Below are 18,207 nucleotides of genomic sequence, written 5' to 3' on the forward strand. Positions count from 1 at the left end.
TTACTGTGCCCTCTAGGAGGTGACAGTCACTGTGATGTATATTTAGTTCAGTCATGAGGTGTGTGTGTGTGTGTGGATGTGTTTAACTATACTTGTGGGGACCAGAATAGTAAACAAACAGAAATTGACCAATTGGAGACATTTTTAGTCCCCGCAAGGTCAAATGTTATTTCTAGAGGGTTGAAGTTAGAATTAGGGTTAGGAGCTAGAGTTAGGAATAGGTTAGGGGTGAGGGAAAATAGGATTTTGAATGCGACTGAATTGTGGGTCCCCACACGGTCAATAATACAAGACTGTGTGTGTGTGTGTGTGAGAGATTCGGGGGCAGGGCTATAGGGCAGTGTCCTTTATAAAGCCAGTGACCTTACCATTCTCTCTTGAGAAACAGGGTAGCAGCCAATCTATCCCTTTCCTTCCTTAGTGCCACCACCTAGTTGGTGTGGAGCCCTGTGGACACCATGTCACATACAAGCATGGATCCAACCAAGATGGGCATCGGCCGGTCTATAGCCGTGCTGACGTCTGGTGGTGATGCCCAAGGTAAGAAGTGTGTGTGACGTCAGAGAGACAGTGTGTGTGTGTGTGTGTGTGCCTGTAACTTTGTGTGCCTGTAACTGTGTCTAGGTTTTTGTATGTGGTGTGTGTCAGTGTTAGTACTGCAATAGTCTGGGTTTGACTGTGAGGACCTCCAGCTCTGTAGGTGAAATCAAATCATCCCAGTTTATATTAACTCAACACCCCGAGTTGAATTATTGAGTTAGGGCTGGAGTTATCTCTGAAGAACATTCAAAGCAAGCTAAAAGCAGCCAAAGAAGGGTTGGGCGACTGAGCGATCAGTTATGCCAGTTAGATTCTGGAATTATGTGTCTTCATGGTCACTTAGTCCCAGAGGTCAGTTGTCAGGAGTTGATGAATGTCTTTAGCTTTTAGGTTTGTGGTGGTCAGGGCAGTGAGGACGATGTGATGAGTACAGCGTGATAGCTTTCCTGTACCCTTAGAGCCACGGGACTTTTTAGGCTGACACCCGATACAGATAACTTAACTACCCAACTTGACCAGGATCTCAAATTGGCAATATCTACACAAACATTGTTGACCTGCATCTTTCCCTAGCAGGGTATACTTCTTATCTTGAAGTTGCATAACTTATGCTTCAAATTTGTGTACTACTCCATGATTGTTGAGAGACAAAAAAAGTAGAGTAAAATGAGACTGTAGTTTACTGGCAATGTCATATAACTACATTTCAGTAATGCTGACTGTGTTTATAGTTTAAATTCACAGAATACCTTAGCTGGCCCACCAGTAAATACCATTACATGATATTTATTTGGACAGATCTCAACTAAGTTGTTGCAAGATACATTGCCAGTGCGGCTAGGTATAGGGTGTAGTGGCTATTAAACAATATATATTATGACTGATGTTTGTCTAGCTGTTGTATCATCATTGTAAATAAGAATTTGTTCTTTAACTGACTTGCCTAGTTAAATAAAGGTAAAAAAATAAATACAATTAAAACCATTGCTAGATAGATGATTCCAAATGTGTCCCGTAACCTTTTCTCTAAGCCACTGTTATCTCCCGCCTATTCCCCGTCCGACTCCCCCTCTAATTTGGTGTTAATTTTAGACCCTCTGACCTTTTTTGTGGAACGTCATGGTATGGAGGCTATGGCCACGCTCTTCTCTCAGCTGCTCTACTGTAACAAGAGACGGTCCCGTACCATGCTTGTCTACCAACCAACCAATCACAACACGCACCCACACATCTTGGCCTTTTAGTGTTCTGAACATGGAGAGAAGATAGAGTACAGTCTACAGATCTGTTTACAGACATGACACCTCTCTATTCCAATTCTGAAAATAAGTTTATGAGCCATTTTGGATGTGTCAGCCGGACGTTGTAGCCAAAATACTCTGAGCACAAAACACAAATGTCAAGGGACTTGATACCCATATGTCAATGGTTGATACACATAAAATATATGTGTATAAAGCATCGATATATGGGTATCAAGGGACGTAGGGGCTATAAAAGTCATATTAATGTGTTTGATGACAATGCTGAAACCCAAATGTAAACTTGATTTAGTCTTAATGTTAGTATTCGTTAAACGGGTTGTTTTACGCCATAACTACTGTACTGCCACTGTGAGATGTGGCCCTGTGTACGTCACAGTTTGGCTTTGACAAGCTGCTCGTTATTGTGCATTGCACTTTACTGAAAGCCTGCAGGTGTAAGACTTTATAACTTGTTATAAGCATGTATAAGCCTTCAGTCAATCCTGTTTGTCTGTCTATCTGTGACTATCAGGTATGAACGCGGCCGTGAGGGCCACAGTCAGAGTTGGTATCTACACCGGAGCCAAGGTCTACTTTGTTCATGAGGTAAAGTCATACAGTAGTATCATAGAATCACAGTTCTGTTATCCAAGTTTATTCACTTGCTAATGTGTTGCCTATCATTGCTGACCACCCACAGAGTCCTCTACTATCCATTCTATCCTGATTACCATTGTGATTTATCTGACTGAAGTTTTAAGAATTTCCCCCCAAAATGGATTCTATCACAACCCACATTGAGAGAGAAGTCGTGTGGCTGCAGTAGCATGGTGTTGTCTCCCATTTCAGAAGATAATGGAGTTTGTATTTGTGTTGATGATGTGTGCAGGGTTACCAGGGTCTGGTGGACGGAGGAGACAACATCAAACTGGCCACCTGGGAGAGTGTGTCCATGATGCTGCAACTGGTGAGTCCTGTTATCACACACTCACAAGCACTGATGCCAATACAGTACACACCTGTCATAAGCTGTCATTGTCTAGAGAGGGTATTACAGTAAATGAATGACAAGAAACCAAGAGTACTGGTTTATTTTAATATTAGAGACGGATACAAACACACAACCAAAAGTGTTCATAGATGGATAGATGATGTCTACTGTAACTAAGGGAGAGCAGGGGTCGGCTCCAGTAATACAAGCTGACCTCCACGTACACAGGGTGTTTTAAGTTGAGTTTGGATGTGGCCAGACACCATGGAAAGATCCCAGCAGGGTGTGATTACGGAGCTGCCTCTCTTTAATGATAGCCTGACATATTCTCAGTGCTCAAACTGGCCTAGAGTTGAGCTGTAGATGAGATGCAAGATTCACATGCATCACTATAAATCACGTTTCACGTTTAGAATAGTTAAAAACACTGTTGTTTCGGCCATCTGGGTCTTCAATGATTTTTAACAGCCTCCACCAAATTCGGGTCCACAACTTTGTTCATTACTTCTTCTAATTCTATGAGTCTCTCTCTACCAGGGTGGCACGGTCATCGGCAGTGCCCGCTGCATGGACTTCAGAGCCAGGGAGGGCCGCATGAAGGCTGCCCTGAACCTGGTCAAGCTGGGCATCACCAACCTGTGTGTGATTGGGGGTGACGGTAGCTTGACCGGAGCTAACCAGTTCAGGAAGGAGTGGGCCACTCTGCTGGTCGACCTGGTCAAAGCCGGTAAGGCTGAGCCCCCGAACCCTGGGAACCATAGGAAAGCCCTAAGAACTTTGAGTGTATTGCAGACATTGGTTCAAATAGTATTTGTTTTCTTCCAAAATTCTTTGATCGTTTGATTGAGTCTGCCTGGAGTGCCAGATTGGCAAGTTTGCACTTTTTAGGCTATTCCATTGGTTCCATGGTGCCAGGAAAACTCAGTCAAGCACAAAAAAAGTATTTGAAAGAAAACATACAGTTGAAGTCGGAAGTTTACATACACTTAGGTTGGAGTCATTAAAACTTGTTTTTCAACCACTCACAAATTTCTTGTTAACAAACTATAGTTTTGGCAAGTCGGTTAGGACATCTACTTTGTGCATGACACAAGTAATTGTTTACAGACAGATTATTTCACTTATAATTCACTGTATCACAATTCTAGTGGGTCAGAAGTTTACATACACTAAGTTGACTGTGCCTTTAAACAGCTTGGAAAATTCCAGAAAATGACATCATGGCTTTAGAAGCTTCTGATGGGCTAATTGACATAATTTGAGTCAATTGGAGGTGTACCTGTGGATGTATTTCAAGACCTACCTTCAAACTCAGTGCCTCTTCGCTTGACATCATGGGAAAATCTAAAGAAATCAGCCAAGACCTCAGAAAAAAATTTTTAGACCCCCACAAGTCTGGTTCATCCTTGGGAGCCATTTCCAAATGCCTGAAGGTACCACGTTCATCTGTACAAACAATAGTACGCAAGTATAAACACCATGGGACCACGCAGCCGTCATACCGCTCAGGAATGAGACGAGTTCTGTCTCCTAGAGATGAACGTACTTTGGTGCGAAAAGTGCAAATCAATCCCAGAACATCAGCAAAGGACCTTGTGAAGATGCTGGAGGAAACAGGTACAAAATAATCTATATCCACAGTAAAACGAGTCCTGTATTGACATAACCTGAAAGGCCGCTCAGAAAGGAAGAAGCCACTGCTCTAAAACCGCCATAAAAAATCCAGACTACGGTTTGCAACTGCACATGGGGACAAAGATCGTACTTTTTGGAGAAATGTCCTCTGGTCTGATGAAACAAAAATAGAACTGTTTGGCCATAATAACCATTGTTATATTTGGAGGAAAAAGGGGGAGGCTTGCAAGCCAACGAACACCATCCCAACCATGAAGCACGGGGGTGGCAGCAGCATGTTGTGGGGGTGCTTTGCTGCAGGAGGGACTGGTGCACTTCACAAAATAGATGGCATCATGAGGTAGGAAAATTATGTGGATATATTGGAAGTAACATCTCAAGACATCAGTCAGGAAGTTAAAGCTTGGTTGCAAATGGGTCTTCCAAATGGACAATGACCACAAGCATACTTCCAAAGTTGTGGAAAAATGGCTTAAGGACTACAAAGTCAAGGTATTGGAGTGGCCATCACAAAGCCCTGACCTCATCCTATAGAAAATGTGTGGTCAGAACTGAAAACGTGTGTGCGAGCAAGGAGGCCTACAAACCTGACTCCGTTACACCAGCTCTGTCAGGAGGAATGGGGGAAAATTCACCCAACTTATTGTGGGAAGCTTGTGGAAGGCTACCCTAAACGTTTGACCCAAGTTAAACAATTTAAAGGCAATGATACCAAATACTAATTGAGTGCATGTAAACTTCTGACCCACTGGGAATGTGATGAAAGAAATAAAAGCTGAAATAAATAATTCTCTCTACTATTATTCTGACATTTTACATTCTTAAAATAAAGTGGTGATCCTAACTGACCTAAGACAGGGAATTTTTACTAGGATTAAATGTCAGGAATTGTGAAACTGAGTTTAAATGTATTTGGCTAAGGTGTATGTAAACTTCAGACTATTTAAGCCCAGGTCTGGTTACATTGGTGGAACGGCTGCTGAATATGACTGACAGTGTATGACTGACTACTTTGTTACCATGGTTGCTCTCCAGGTAAAATTACAGATGACGAGGCCCGGAAATCGTCCCACCTGAACATCGTAGGCATGGTGGGTTCTATCGACAATGACTTCTGTGGGACAGACATGACCATCGGGACTGACTCTGCTCTGCACCGCATCATAGAGGTGGTGGATGCCATCACCACTACCGCACAGAGGTGAGGAGAGGTCATCACTGTCACGAAAATTTGCAACTGTGCGTACACAACACAAGCAGACACACACACAGTTGATGGGTTTAATTACTGTCAGTAACAACTTGGACATAAACGGCAGCCTGACACACACGCATGCACAATCTAGTGCTGAGTGATTAGTGCTTTTTAAAGGTTGGTTCGGTTTCAGTTGGATTATTTAAAAAATAATCATGGTTTTTTATTTCTGTTTCAATCATTTTTTTAAACACTAAATGCATTATGATAAAATGACATTAAAATGATTTTAGAGCTTTTTCAATTGCTAAAACATAGAAAATATCCCATTGTCTCTGTTAGGTCCATTGGGTATAAATCAATAGAAAAAGAGGAAATTACTATGAAATAATGAAATATTTCAGTTGTGTATATTACTTAGTTTTTATTTGATTACTTAATTTTTTGTATTCCTTATAGTCATCATCTCATCTCTGCTAAGGCAGTAGCAGCCAGCCAGCCAGCCAGACATCCATCTAACGTTATCTCTGTACTGTTTTTAGTCATCCTATTTATGCTGCAGAGCTGTCTGACTAAATAATTTGACCTGTTATTCAAAGTAGATAAGCCAAGGCATACTTTCACGAACTGTCTCTATCCCTCTCATTGTTCTGTTGTGTACATTCCTCTCGCATGCGGTCTGTGTGTATCTAACCTAATTTAGTAGGCATATGAGTGTATCCATCTCTGTTCAAGCCGGGAACGGGGGCAATGGATTAGGGTTATTGTAGTTAATTAACATGTTTCTGCACTGAACTAGGTTGAATATTTGCTTAATGGAAACTACAACTCCCTTCAGCCCAGCATCTCACATAGTTCTTGACTTGATTTCTTTCGTGAATGATTTGATTTCTCTCTAGAGCAAACGACACCGTTGGGCTCACAAAAAAAAAAACTGAACTAAATGGAATTCAAGTACTTGAACCAACACTACAGGTCAAAAGTTTTAGAACAACTACTCACTCAAGGGTTTTTCTTTATTTTCTAAATTGTAGAATAATAGTGAAGACATCAAAACTATGAAATAACATATGGACATATGGAATCATATAGTAACCAAAAAAGTGTTAAACAAAGCATATTTTATATTTGATGTTCTTCAAATAGCCACCCTTTGCCTTGATGACAGCTTTGCACACTCTTGGCATTCTATCAACCAGCTTCACCTGTCTTGAAGGAGTTCCCACATATGCTGAGCACTTGTTGGCTACTTTTCCTTCACTCTGCAGTCCGACTCATCCCAAACCATCTCAATTGGGTTGAGGTCTGGTGATTGTAGAGACCAGGTCATCTGATGCAGCGCTCCATCACACTCCTTCTTGGTAAAATAGCCCTTACACAGCCTGTAGGTGTGTGTTGGGTCATTGTCCTGTTGAAAAACAAATCATAGTCCCACTAAGCGCAAACCAGATGGGATGGCGTATCGCTGCAGAATGCAGTGGTAGCCATGCTGGTTAAGTGTGCCTTGAATTCTAAATAAATGACAAATGTCCATTGGTCGTGTTTATTGGCCCAAGCAAGTCTCTTCTTATTATTGGTGTCCTTTAGTAGTGGTTTCTTTGCAGGAATTCGACCATGAAGGCCTGTTTCACACAGTCTCCTGTGAACATTTGATGTGGAGATGTGTCTGTTACTTGAACTCTGTGAAACATTTATTTGGGCTGCAATTTCTGAGGCTGGTAACTCTACTGAACTTTTCCTCTGCAGCAGAGGTAACTCTGGGTTTTGAAATTCATGTGGCGGTCCTCTTGAGAGACAGTTTCATCATAGCGCTTGATGGTTTATGCGACTGCACTTGAAGAAACTTTCAAAGTTCTTGAAGTTTTCCGTATTGACTGACATTCATGTCTTAAAGTAATGATGGACTGTCGTTTTTCTTTGCTTATTTGAGCTGTTCCTGCCATAATATGGACTTGGTCTTTTACCAAATAGGGCTATCTTCTGTATACCACCCCTACCTTGTCACAACACAACTGATTGGCTCAAACGCATTAAGAAGCAAAGAAATTCCACAAATTATCTTTTAACAAGGCACATCTGTTAATTGAAATGCATTCCAGGTGACTACCTCATGAAGCTGGTCGAGAGAATGCCAAGAGTGTGCAAAGCTGTCATCAAGGAAAAGGGTGGCTATTTGAAAAATCTCAAATATAAAATATATTTTGTTTTACACTTTTTTGATTACTACATGATTCAATATGTATTATTTCATAGTTTTGATGTCTTCACTATTATTCTCCAATGTGGAAAATAGTAAAAATAAAGAAAAACCTTTTGAATGAGTAGGTGTTCAAAAAGTTTTCTTTTTATGTCTGTCAGTTGTTTAATAACAAAAAATAAATACATTTTGGTTAATCACTCCGCACTATGTCGCTCACACATCCTGTTTCAGTTTTCTCCTCTGAACCTGGTTTATAACAAAGATGGTTATTATTTTGTTCTCCTCAGTCACCAGAGGACCTTCATTCTGGAGGTGATGGGTAGACACTGTGGCTACCTGGCCCTAGTGACTGCTCTAGCCTGCGGTGCTGACTGGGTGTTCATCCCAGAGATGCCCCCAGATGAGGGATGGCAGGGGCATCTGTGCAGAAGACTGGCTGATGTAGGTTTACATGCCCAGACAGATTAACTTCTGACCTGAAAGATTCCTTTATCCATTTGGAATTACATTTTAAACACACCACATTACAACATAATTTCTAATCCCACTCATCGGTTTCCATCGTTGGTACCTAATCATCAGCTGACATCTTGTGTCTTTGGTCTCTGACAGCAAAGAGCCAGAGGATCTCGTCTGAATGTGATTATTGTGGCTGAGGGAGCTATGGACCGAGATGGAAACCCCATTAGCTCTGAAGACATCAAGAAGGCAAGCTCTCCCTCATATTACTATATCTCGCAGTTGAAATGAGTTTGTTTGCTTGCTTTTTTAGGACCTCTTTTAGCGTTGCTTCATCCACCCACCGGCTCACTCTCTGGGGACGAGGTTACTTCAAATCAAAGATAATCGGTCACGTACACAGATTTTCATATGTTTTTAACAGCTGCAGCGAAATACTTATGTTACTAGCTCCAACAGTGCAGTAGAATGTCTTGCAAATACAATACAATTCCCACAAAACAAAAAGAATCTAAACAAGATATCAAGAAATAACATTCCACGGAGATATATTAGAGTCAGCATGTGTGAGAATCCAGAATATAAATACGTGATGTGTATAGACGGTATATAATTTGGAAAAGGAAATGGTACGTACAGTAATAGTATTAGGATGAGAACAGTTGCTGCTGCTCCAGTTTCAACTGTTCTGCCTGCGGCTATGGAACCCTGACCTGTTCACCGGATGTGTTACCTGTCCCAGACCTGCTGTTTTCAACTCTCTAGAGACAGCAGGAGCGGTAGAGTTACTCTGAATGATCGGCTATGAAAAGCCAACTGACATTTACTCCTGAGGTGCTGACCTGTTGCACCCTCGACAACACCTGTGATTATTATTATTTGACCCTGCTGGTCATCTATGAACATTTGAACATCTTGGCCATGTTCTGTTATAATCTCCACCCGGCACAGCCAGAAGAGGACTGGCCACCCCTCATAGCTTGGTTCCTTCTCAATCCCAGAATTTTTGTTGTATAGTTTGGAAAGCAATATGACAGGATTATTCTTTGGTCCGTAGGGATCTAATCTTAACATTCGTATCTTTATAATGTTCCAAATTTCACTCTTTGGGTGTTATAGTTTTGGCGGCAAAATCTTCTCTCTAACAAAGTCATTCCAATCTTGCTACTAGAGAGCCAGAAGGAGAGTTCTTTCTCACTTGATTTACGACAGGGTGTGAAAGTGTCATAAAACTGGCCAAGCCCCCCCCCCACCGGCTATCTGTCGGCCATTTGCCAAGCTGATCTGAGGCCTTGGATCCTCGACCAGGAGAGTCATGACACAACAGAGATGTTCGATCATGTTCAAGTCTGGGCTCTGGCTGGGCCACTCAATAACATTCAGAGACTTGTCCAGAAGCCACTCCTGTGTTGTCTTGACTGTGTGCTTAAGGTCGTTGTCCTGTTGAAAGATGAACCTTCGCCCCAGTCTGAGGTCCTGAGCACTCTGGAGCAGGTTTTTATCAGGGATCTCTCTGTACTTTTCTCCGTTACCAAAACAGAAATGTTTTGGTACCCTTCCCCAGATCTGTGCCTCGACACAATCCTGTCTCGGAGCTCTACAGACAATTCCTTTGACCTACTGGCTTGGTTTTTTCTCTGACATGCACTGTCAACTATGGGACCTTTTAGAAACAGGTGTGTGCCTTTCCAAATCATGTCCAATCAACTGAATTTACCACACATGGACTCCAATCAAGTAGAAACATCTCAAGGATGATCAATGGAAACAGGATGCACCTGAGCTCAATTTTGAGTCTCATAGTAAAGGTTCTGAATACTCATGTAAAAAAGGTATTTCTGTTTTTATTTTTAATAAATGTGCAAAAATGTCAAATCTGTTTTCACTTTATCTTTATGGGGTGTGTGTGTGTAGATTGATTAGGATAAAAAAAAAATCATCCATTTTAGAATAAGGCTGTAACGTAACAAAATGTGGAAAAAGTTAATACTTTCCGAATGCACTGTACATACACAGTGAGTAAACAACAGTATATAAACAGAATATGATGTGACGAGCTCTATACATGAGGCATTAGTCTCACGGTGCAGGGCTGAGTGTCTGGCAGGTAGCCAGCTAGTGATGGCTGTGCAACAGTCTGATGGCCTGGTATAGAAGCAGTTTCTCAGTCTCTCGTCCCGGCTCTGATGCACCTGGACCGTCTCTGTCTGCTAGGTGGTAGCAGAGTGAACATACCGTGGCTTGAGTGGCTGAGGTCCTTTTGGCCAGGCAGCGTGCCCCCGAGGATGTGTTTGGCTGACCGCACCACCCTCTAGAGAGCCATGAAGGTGGTGCAGTTGCCATACCAGGCGGTGTTGCAGCCCGACAGAATGCTCTCAAAGGTGCATCTGTCAAAGTTTGTGAAGGGCTAGGTGTGTGACTGTTGAAACGTTTGAACGAAATTGGGATCCTTAACGTTAAGAAAAATTCCTAACTGTAAAACAATGTTTTTTATTAAAATGTTTACATAGATGCAGAAAATAAACAACATATTGGGTCCATTTCTGCAACAACTAAGAGTGTTCAGGTCCTCAGTGATGTGCACGCCAAGGAACTTGACGCTTTTGACCCTCTCCACTGCGGGCCCTGTCGATGTGGATGGCTTTTCCTGGTACCACTCCGCTAGGGCTCTAACCTCCTCCCCTGTAGGCTGTCTCATTGTTGTTGGTAATCAGGCCTACCACTAATGTCGTCAGCAAATTTGATGATCAATTTGACAACTGGAAGACACACAAGATGCTAACCCACAACAACCCTCCAGATACCAAGGGGGGACAACGGCTACACAATTAACACATTAAATTACTTAAAAGACTATAAAACTGACAGAACAATGTGTCAGCATATCTTTGCCCACAATAGGGCCGATTTCTCAAATAATACCTCAGTGTTGAATACGGTTAAACTGCCGATTGCTAACTGCTCTTTATGTGTGCTTCTTACATTTGTAGCTGGTGGAGAAGAATTTGGGCTTTGACACCCGTACCACTGTCCTGGGACACGTGCAGAGAGGCGGCACTCCCTCAGCCTTCGACAGAATCCTGGTAGGTCTCTCTGTCTCTGTCACTGTGCGTATGAGCATGTCTAAATGTGTGATGTGTTCTCCCTCCTCCCCATGGCAGCAGGATGGGTGTGGAAGTGGTCATGGCTCTGTTGGTGTGTCTTTGTGTGTATCTAGCTATGGTGTGTCGTGATTGTGTTTGACCGTGATGTGTGTGTCTAACCCTGGTGTGTGTTCTCCCCCAGGGCAGCAGGATGGGTGTGGAGGCTGTGATGGCCCTGTTAGAGGCCACTCCAGAGACCCCGGCCTGTGTGGTCAGTCTGTCCGGTAACCAGGCCGTCAGGCTGCCCCTCATGGAGTGTGTCCAAGTGGTCAGTATCAGTCACTAAGCCACATCAACTGTTGTATGTGTGCCATTCAAACGGGTTCATCATAGATCTGAGCACTTTTGCTGTCATTTCAACAAGAATTTAATTGACTACTAAAGGGTTTTGATTATTATATGGCAGAAAAAAACAATGACATGGAGTGAGATGCCAGATGATTCAACTTCTATGTAAATTTGCATTAATGATCGCTCCCCCCCCCCCCCCCCCCCCAGACTAAGGATGTGACTACTGCCATGGCTGAGAAGAGATGGGAGGATGCTATCAAGCTCAGAGGAAAGTAAGAACACTACCCTACTTTTACCACTCTTACAATGGCTTCACTATTATTGAAACTAATCAGTCAGATGCCACATATGAACTTTATCACAGTCTACTAACACATCACTGTTTTGTTGGCTGTGTCCAGGAGCTTTGAAAACAACTGGAACACATACAAGATGCTGGCCCACATCAACCCTCCAGATACCAAGGTGGGGAACAACAGCTTCACAATGAACACATGAGTTTTGTTAAATTAAGACTCTAGCACTGACAAAAATGTGTCACCATTTTCTTCGTGTCACCTCTCCTCTCCTCCTCTTCAGAGCAACATTAACGTGGCTATAGTAAACATTGGTGCTCCATGTGCTGGTATGAATGCTGCTGTGCGTTCTGCAGTGAGGATCGGCATCATTCAGGGACACAACATGTTGGCCGTTCATGACGGGTTCGAGGGTCTCGCTCAAGGAAAGGTATATACACCCTACGCACTACACATTGCGTACTAGGCAGAGCCCATTCCTCTCAGCCAACACTGCTCCTTTTATCAGGGCCCATATTCATAAAGCGTCTCAGAGTAGGAGTGCTGATCTAGGATCAGGTCCCTTTTGTCCATGCAACATCTAAAAGGCTCAACTGATCCTAGATCAACACTCTTGGATGCTTTGTGAGTACAGATCCAGGTCATCTCTAATCTAAATATAGAATAAGTGGCCTGGTACCAGAAGAGGCTGGTAGGAGGAGCTATAGGAGGACGGTATCAAACATATCCGTTTCATGTATTCCATTCTAGCCATTACAATGAGCCCGTCCTCCTATATCTCCTCCCAGCAGCCTCCTCTGCCTGGTACAGTAACTCTTGTCCAGTGAATCTGGAAACCTCAATCCCTTGACCCCTTGACTTTGTTGTCTTCCACAGATCGAGCCTATCACCTGGACTGGAGTGTCAGGCTGGACTGGAAAGGGGGGCTCTGAGTTGGGCACCAAGAGGTACTACTCAGAATGATTATTAGGATGCAGGATGAATACAGTGTAATAGTTTGTGTTGTCAGCAGGAGTGGAACTGAGGGGCACACGTAAAATAATTTTTGGGGCAGTGATGCGGTAAATCACTGATATTTCACACAACTAACTAAATCGTCCTTTATTTGAAGAGTCCTTCCTTCTGAGTACATTGAGGAAATCAGCTTGACTATCGCTAAGTTCAATATCCACTCTCTGGTGATTATTGGAGGGTTCGAGGTAAGACTCAGAAGATTATCTCATCACATGCATGTCTTCTTTAATGTGTGGTTGTCTTACAATCACAAGTAAATGTTCTAAAAGTAGGTAAGTCATCCTGGATAAGAGAATTTGATAAATGATTAAAATGTAAATGTAATGTCTATGTGGAATCTCACATGTAACTACAAAAGACACATAAGCCCGGTACCTCAGTAGTGTAACCCCTGCTGCTCTTCTCCCTCCTCTCGCCTCTCCTTCCCTCCCCTTTTTCCTCTCCTCTCCTCTCTCCTCCTGTCCCCTCTCCCAGGCGTATATGGGTGGTCTGGAGCTGGTGCAGGGCAGAGATAAGTATGAAGAGCTGTGCATTCCCATGGTGGTCATCCCCGCCACTGTCTCCAACAACGTCCCCGGCTCAGACTTCAGTATCGGAGCTGACACAGCCCTCAACACCATCACCTCGGTCAGTACTGTAATACATCAACACCATCACCTCGGTCAGTACTGTAATACATCAACACCATCGCCTCGGTCAGTACTGTAATACATCAACACCATCACCTCGGTCAGTACTGTAATACATCAACACCATCGCCTCGGTCAGTACTGTAATACATCAACACCATCACCTCGGTCAGTACTGTAATACATCAACACCATCACCTCAGTCAGCACCGCAGTGCTAGCTGTGCCACCAGATATTCTGGGTTCGTGCCCAGGCTCTGTCGCAGCCGGCCGCGACCGGGAAGGCCCATTGGGCGGCGCACAATTGGCCCAGCGTCGTTAGGGAGGGTTTGTTCGGCAGGGATATCCTTGTCTCATAGCGCACTAGTGACTCCTGTGGCGGGCCGGGCGCAGTGCACGGTGTTTAGCGACACATTGGTGCGGCTGGGTTGGATGTGCATTGTTCAGTGCGGCTTGGTTGGGTTGTGTTTCGGAGGATGACAATGACACACTTAGTTATCTACCGGCCTCGTTCCTTTCTTTTAGCATGTGCGCGTAGTAAGTACACCATCATGTTTTCAGTACACATGTCTTTTCAGATTCCACAATGATTATTCAGTTGTGGACTCTACATCACCACACTCCCTCTCTTGCTCTTGGTCCTCTTCTTTGTAAGTCACTTTGTGTATTTTATCAGTTTCTTTATGAAAATATTTTGCGAACTCCATGACAGTAGATAAAGCAAGAGGCTATAGCAGCACACAAGCAGACTACGAATTAATGCTGGCACGGGCATACCTTGAGCTCGTGAAGTGAGCGCTACTTGGAGCGAAATTGGAGCTGGCGAGAAGGCTCCACGCTCCAGTTACAAATTGGGCAAGCTCCACTCCTCGCTCCGCTCCAGCTCCGCTCAGCTCACATACTCTGATGCTGTAAAACTGTCAGTCTCCCCCTCTTACCCCGTCTCCTCTCTATTCCCTGTCCCCTCAGACCTGTGACAGGATCAAGCAGTCAGCAGCAGGCACCAAGCGTCGTGTGTTCATCGTTGAGACCGCAGGAGGGTACTGTGGTTACCTGGCTACCATGGCAGGTCTGGCTGCTGGGGCTGATGCTGCATACATCTATGAGGACAAATTTGGTATTAGGGACCTGGAGGTGAGCTGAAGCAGGACACACACTTTCTTGCAGCTTCTCTCTCTCTCTCTCTTAGTCATGGACACTATTCCTGGAGAGGCGCTGTCAGTGGAGAATCGTCATTGAACATGCTTTCTAGTCCAGGACTAGGCTTAAGTTTCTCCTTTATGTAAAAGTATACATGGTACAAACTGGCCTCTATATAGTTTACATGGTACAAATTTGTGCTGACACACTGGCTCTGGTTTACAGATGAATGTAGAGCATCTCGTGCAGAAGATGAAGACAGACGTGAAGAGAGGTTTGATTCTCAGGTGGGGTTCATTCAAGCATTCATTCATTTCATTATCTACCATGCTTGTACCTTTTCCAAAACCCCAAACTGCCATGCCACTTCAACAGTGTATATACACATTACATTCATGTTTAGATCTCATCTGTACACCTTTTGATTATTCCTCTGTGTGTCAGGAATGAGAACTGCAATGCCAACTACACCACCGACTTTATCTTCGCCCTCTACTCTGAGGAGGGCAAGGGCATCTTTGACTGCCGCAAGAACGTTCTGGGACACATGCAACAGGTCTGTGAACAGTGACAAGGCTGCATCCCCAAATGGCACCCTATTAGAAGTAGTAGAAGAGTGTCCCTAATATTATAGCTTTACCAGAACATACAGCAGGTCGACTTCAGATGCAGTAATAGAACCTTCCCTCTCCCCAGGGCGGCACCCCAACACCTTTCGACAGGAACTTTGGCACCAAGATGGGTTCCAAGGCTGTTTTGTGGATAACAGAGAAACTCAAGGAGGTCTATAGACACGGTAAGACAGACAGGCTGTGGGATGTCTCCAAATAGCCCATGTGTCTTAGTGGCAATTGTAATGTACACATACATAGAAGATAGGACGTAAAAAATAAATGTGTCCATTGATGGTACATTTTGTGTCCGTTGTATCCCTTGGTTTAATCTCGGAAACCCAGAACTAAAATCTTGCATAATTGCGTCAGATGCTTGATTAAGTTATGGGGGCAGACGTCTTAGAAAATTTACTAGAATGAGGAGCTGAAGCAGGATGGTAGCTCCACCCCCCTCTCGCTGCATATTTCAGGCAAGTCTATGGGCCAAATGTCCCCTCTTCCGAAAGCCTGTGAAATCGTGATTTGTCCAAATGATTAGTGATGTATAAAATCTGCCAGACAGACGCTACGATACCATCCTCTGTTACGTGAGATTACCACTGCTTTTACCTCACAAATTCATATACTTGGTTTTAAATCTCTGTCTCTGTGACAGTTAATCTTCTTCTTCTGTTCTCCAGGCCGTATCTTCGCTAACACCCCAGACTCTGCCTGTGTGCTGGGCATGAAGAAGAGAGCACTGACCTTCCAGCCTCTTGCTGAGCTGAAGGAACAGACAGACTTTGTGTAAGATCCTTTAAATCATATACATATTTTCAAAAATAAAATCTTGAAAGTGACAGTTGCTGATTATTCTATAATAATATAATATTTGCCATTTAGCAGACACTTTTATCCTAAATGACTTAGTCATGTGTGCATCCATTTTAAATATGGGTGGTCCTGGGAATTGAACCCACTACTGTGGCATTACAAGCGCCATGCCGTACCAACTGAGCTACAAAGGACCACTTTTTATATTGGCCTTTTCCAGAAATGAACCCTAGCACCTGTTATCACCATATTGCTATCCAATCCTTTCAGATATCCACAAGTGTCTAGGGGTAAGGGCAAGTGGTTGTTCCTGGACAGGGCCGAAATCATAACCATAACATTCCTATTAAGGCTTCTCTACCCCCCTCTGCTGTCCTGTCCAGGCACCGCATCCCCAAAACATCGTGGTGGCTGAAACTGAGGCCAATCATGAAGATCCTTGCTAAATACAACATCAGCCTGGACACATCTGAGCATGCCCACATGGAGCATGTTATCAATAAGAGGGTGTCGATGCCCGCGCCACTGATGAAGAAGGCATCTCCTCCCACGAAACACGAGGAGGAAGAGTAATTGTACTAAGTTACATGTATGTCAGTGGAGGGCTGGTGGGAGGAGCTATAGGAGGATGGGCTCATTGTAATGACTGGAATGGAATTAATGGAACAGTATCAAACACAAATATATGGAAACCACATGTTTGACTCCATTCCCTTTTTTCTATTCCAGCCACTACAATGAGCAGTCCTCCTATAGCTCCTCCCACCAGCCGCCTCTGATGTATGTCTATATCAGGGTTCTCCAACAGGTCAATTGGAGCAGCCCACCAAATAGTAATAAAAAATACATGCACTTCCCAAATTGTTTAAAGTCAGTCTTGTGTGTTCATTTCATCACTGTTTTGATTGTGACTGCCCCATTGCGCTCTTTTTGCGAGAAGTGTGGAGGGACTCCTCTTGATGAATCAATGTCAGATGTTGGTTTTCACTGAATCTCAGTTTGGATATTTGGTAACAATTAGACTGGGAAAATGTTAGCTAAATTGAGGTGAGTGCTCGTGATAATCTTTATTCTAGTTTGCTCATATTCGCTGATTAGAACATTTTGAGCAGAAACATTTAGTTTCTTTTAGTGTTTTTTAGAGTCAGTAGAAAGGCCTCTTTAGTGTCCTAAGTTTTCATAACTGTGACCTTAATTGCCTACCTTCTTTAAGCTGTTATTGTCTTAATGATATTTCCACATCGCTGCATGATTTACAATTGCCCCGTTGACGGGACGCCTATCCCTAAGAAACAGTGTTTAAACCCTTTACAATGAATATCTGTGGAGTTGGATTTTTACGAATTATCTTTGAAAGACAGGGTCCTGAAAAAGGGATGTTTCTTTTTTTGCTGAGTTTATATGTACAGCACAGACTCGGCACCGGTACTACCTGTATATAGCCATGTTGTTTTCTACTCCCTATATATAGCCATAATATTTCTACTTGTTATTTTGATTCGTTATTCGCTGTTTCACTATTTCAATGTTTTATTTTATTTCTTAACTTATCCTTAACTATGCATTGTTGAAAATGGACCTGTAATGAACTATTTCACTGTTAATCTACACCTGTTGTCTACGAAGCATGTGACAAATAATATTTGAAATAGAGTGCCTCATCTGTTTCACCACGCTTGCCACCGGGTCTGCGTCTCACCAAACGGCAGGCGTCACAGACACCAGGAATTTCCCACTGCTCCATCTTCACCTCTACCTCTACCCCAGTAATCACTCCTTTCATTGGTGCCCTATTCTTGGGAGCAAAGCAAGTAACATCTCTTTTCCCCATTTGTGTGGTGCGGAGCGTCCGCCCCCTCGGAGGGGAAAAAACACAATCATCACAAGACCACTTCAGGTTACCTTCACCGATTCAACTGCACCCAACTCCTTTTCCCACCCACCATGAAATCACATATGGGTCTGACAAAAACTTTTCCCAAAAATGTCACTCCCACTGGACC

General features: G+C 43.4%; 1 protein-coding gene across 2 annotated transcripts; it reads left to right on the top strand.

Annotated features, from left to right (window-relative positions):
• The first annotated feature begins 359 nt into the window (after positions 1-359).
• On the top strand, positions 360-17,065 carry LOC139542142 (ATP-dependent 6-phosphofructokinase, muscle type-like). 2 transcript variants are annotated; one of them, XM_071347227.1, is made up of 22 exons: positions 360-540; positions 2,317-2,390; positions 2,674-2,751; positions 3,313-3,502; positions 5,446-5,611; positions 8,093-8,246; positions 8,418-8,513; positions 11,255-11,347; positions 11,550-11,675; positions 11,906-11,970; positions 12,100-12,163; positions 12,278-12,424; positions 12,871-12,941; positions 13,106-13,193; positions 13,483-13,635; positions 14,607-14,771; positions 15,003-15,064; positions 15,222-15,333; positions 15,474-15,573; positions 16,072-16,177; positions 16,588-16,793; positions 16,934-17,065. In XM_071347227.1, the coding sequence occupies exons 1-21, from the start codon at positions 459-461 to the stop codon at positions 16,775-16,777; spliced, it is 2,382 nt and encodes a 793-aa protein (XP_071203328.1). In that variant the 5' UTR covers positions 360-458; the 3' UTR covers positions 16,778-16,793; positions 16,934-17,065. The 2 variants fall into 2 exon arrangements, with proteins under 2 accessions (XP_071203328.1, XP_071203327.1); XM_071347226.1 differs by having other exon boundaries at positions 16,588-17,065.
• The last annotated feature ends 1,142 nt before the right edge of the window (positions 17,066-18,207 follow it).

The sequence above is a fragment of the Salvelinus alpinus genome, chromosome 17, assembly GCF_045679555.1.
Source record: "Salvelinus alpinus chromosome 17, SLU_Salpinus.1, whole genome shotgun sequence".
NCBI classification, from domain to species: domain Eukaryota; kingdom Metazoa; phylum Chordata; class Actinopteri; order Salmoniformes; family Salmonidae; genus Salvelinus; species Salvelinus alpinus.